General features: G+C 44.8%; 1 protein-coding gene across 1 annotated transcript; it reads left to right on the forward strand.

Annotated features, from left to right (window-relative positions):
* Positions 1-1,827: 1,827 nt before the first annotated feature.
* Positions 1,828-2,547, forward strand: LOC143625321 (uncharacterized). Its single transcript, XM_077095687.1, has one exon. The coding sequence runs from the start codon at positions 1,828-1,830 to the stop codon at positions 2,545-2,547; it is 720 nt and encodes a 239-aa protein (XP_076951802.1).

The raw sequence follows: 2,547 nt of genomic DNA on the forward strand, positions 1-2,547 counted from the left end.
ACGGGAAAGCATCTGAAAAGCCACACCCACACTTGAGCGAGTTCAATGCAATTTGTGCCACTATCTCGAGTCAAGGGTTCACTTCTGATGAAGTTAAGCTAGTTGTGTTTCAGTTCAGCCTTAAAGATCTAGCGAAGTAGTGGTTCTTATCTTTACCGTCAGCAAGTATCTATATGTGGCAAGATCTGGCCCAACAATTCTTAGACGAGTACTATACACCGCAAAGAACTTCCGAGGCCCAAACTTCCATCAGAAATTTTCAGCAAAGCTTGGGTGAGACTTTTCATGAAGCATTTACGAGGTTCAAAAGGTTGTTAAGAACTTGCCCGCATCATGGGATGGCATTGTGGGAGTTGATCAAGGCGTTTTCATGACGGGTTATCAAGTGATGATGTGCGTGATATTCAGTCGACCACAAATGGGTCGTTTTTGACTAATGACGAGAATGAAGATTCGCAACATTTGGAGAGGCGTGCGATGAATTCAAAAGGGCAAGCTCAGTCGAATCGCATGATAAAAAGAGCGGTTGTGAAAGCCGTTGATAGAAGTGAGTCGGATGATCGTATGGCTAGGTTGGAGAAGAAATTGGACCAGTTGATGAGTGTAGGAGTGAAAGATAAAGGCAAGTCAGGAAAAGCGTACCCAATTTGCGACGGTTGTGGTGGAATAGGCCATGTAGTGGCTACTTGTGGGGTCGTGGTGGAAGACGAAGAGGAAGAAGAAGAGGAGGTGAATTTTGTTCAGGGTGAGAAGAAATACAATAACAACATGAATTCAAACACACATCACCCGGGCCTCCGAAACCACCCCAATTTTAGCTATGGAAACCTGAACACGCAACAAAACCCGAACATTCAAGGTAATTCCCAAAAAGCAGGTTATCAATCAAATCAAAGGCAGTATGGGAATGAGAGGGGTAATGGTCAAAGCGGGTATAATCAAAGAGAGTCGGGTGGTTATAATAAGGTTTATCAGAAGAGTTATCAGCAAGGTCAGCAAGGTCAAGGGGCAGCACAAGGTCAAGTAGGTTCTTCGGGTAATCAGGAAGAGTCGATTAATGACGTAATGGATTTCCTGAAGCAGATGAAGACAGACTAGGAGGCTCAGAATAAAAGTGTAAACCAAAGGTTAGAGCTCCAAGAGAAAGCCAATGTTGCGAGGGATAAACAGGTAAGCCAGCTAGCGGAAGAAGTGGCGAGTTTGAAAAGAAATCCGTCCAAGTTGCCGAGTGATACCTTGAAGAACCCGAGCCATCAGAGTAGCAGCTCTTCGAGTGGAAAAAGTGCCCAAGTCAATCAGGTAAGTACCCTCAGAAGCGGAAAGGTATACAATAACGGGGTAGCCTCACCACCTTTCGTAGAAGGTGTGGCGGATGACTTGGGGGAAGATGGGAAAAGTGACGATGAGGCTGAGATTGAACCGAAAACTAAATTTAATCAAATAAATAAAAATAAAATTGAAGCAATAACTAAAAAGGGACCACCCACCGCCAAGGAGACGGGTTCAACAAGTAAAACTGTTCCGTTTCCTCGGGCATTGGTGAATCCCGACACCTCATCGACACTTAGAAAGAGGGGCCCACAGCAGGAGGAAATGTGGGAAATATTTAAACAAGTAAAAATTAATTTACCCCTCATAGATGCAATCAAACAAGTCCCCGCATATGCTAAATATTTAAAAGACTTGTGTACTCAAAAACGAACTCACAAGTTGCCCAAACCAGTTGACTTAACTACAAATGTGAGTTCGGTTTTGACAGGTATCCACCCACCCAAGCTACAAGATCCGGGAACGTCGATTATACCCATTCAAATGGACAATTTTAAAATGACTAGAGCGTTGTTAGATCCTAGGGCTGGGGTGAGTATTCTCCCGGGAAGCTTGTATGACCAGTACGACTTTGGTCCACTTAGAAAAGCCGATACCACCGTGGTGTTGGCCGACTTGACACTCAAGCTTCCTAGGGGAATCGTGACCGATGTGATTGTGATGAGAGAAGATTTTTACTACCCGGTTGACTTCCTGCTTCTAGACTACGTGATGGTTGACCCGAAACGGCAACCAAACGTAATTCTCGGTCGGCCCTTTTTGTCCACCGCAAATGCTTTGATAAACTGTAGAACCGGGGTAGTGGACATAGATTTTGGTAATAAGAATCTTCGGCTTAATGTGTTTTCAAAGGTGTCTAACCCTTTGGTGAGTGACGAATGCTTCGCGGCTGAAGTCATTGACGGGTTGAACCCTCACAGTGATGAGGATGAGGCCACAGAGGAGTGTGCTATTTGTTGCAGGAAAACAGTTGAGCTTGTCTTGCAGTTACAAGAAGAAGAAAGAGAAGTGGAGCTGTATGCGGCAAGTATTGGGAAACCGCCATGGTCTCAACAGGTGGAACGGTTACCCGATACGATCGATTCAAAATTAAAATCGTCATTGGAGAGTCCGCCGACTGTTGAATTGAAGGAGCTTCCGAAACACCTGAAGTACGTGTTTTTGGGGGAAGGAGAGACTTTACCGGCCATCATCGCAGCAAATTTGGAAAACGAGTAG

Source organism: Bidens hawaiensis, unplaced genomic scaffold, assembly GCF_021521415.1.
Source record: "Bidens hawaiensis isolate Kalapana, Puna unplaced genomic scaffold, B.hawaiensis_p1.1 tig00004101_1, whole genome shotgun sequence".
NCBI lineage: Eukaryota > Viridiplantae > Streptophyta > Magnoliopsida > Asterales > Asteraceae > Bidens > Bidens hawaiensis.

Coding starts and splice junctions, on each gene's coding strand:
- LOC143625321 (XM_077095687.1), top strand. CDS start 1,828: ATGACTAGAGCGTTGTTAGATCCTAGGGCTGGGGTGAGTATTCTCCCG.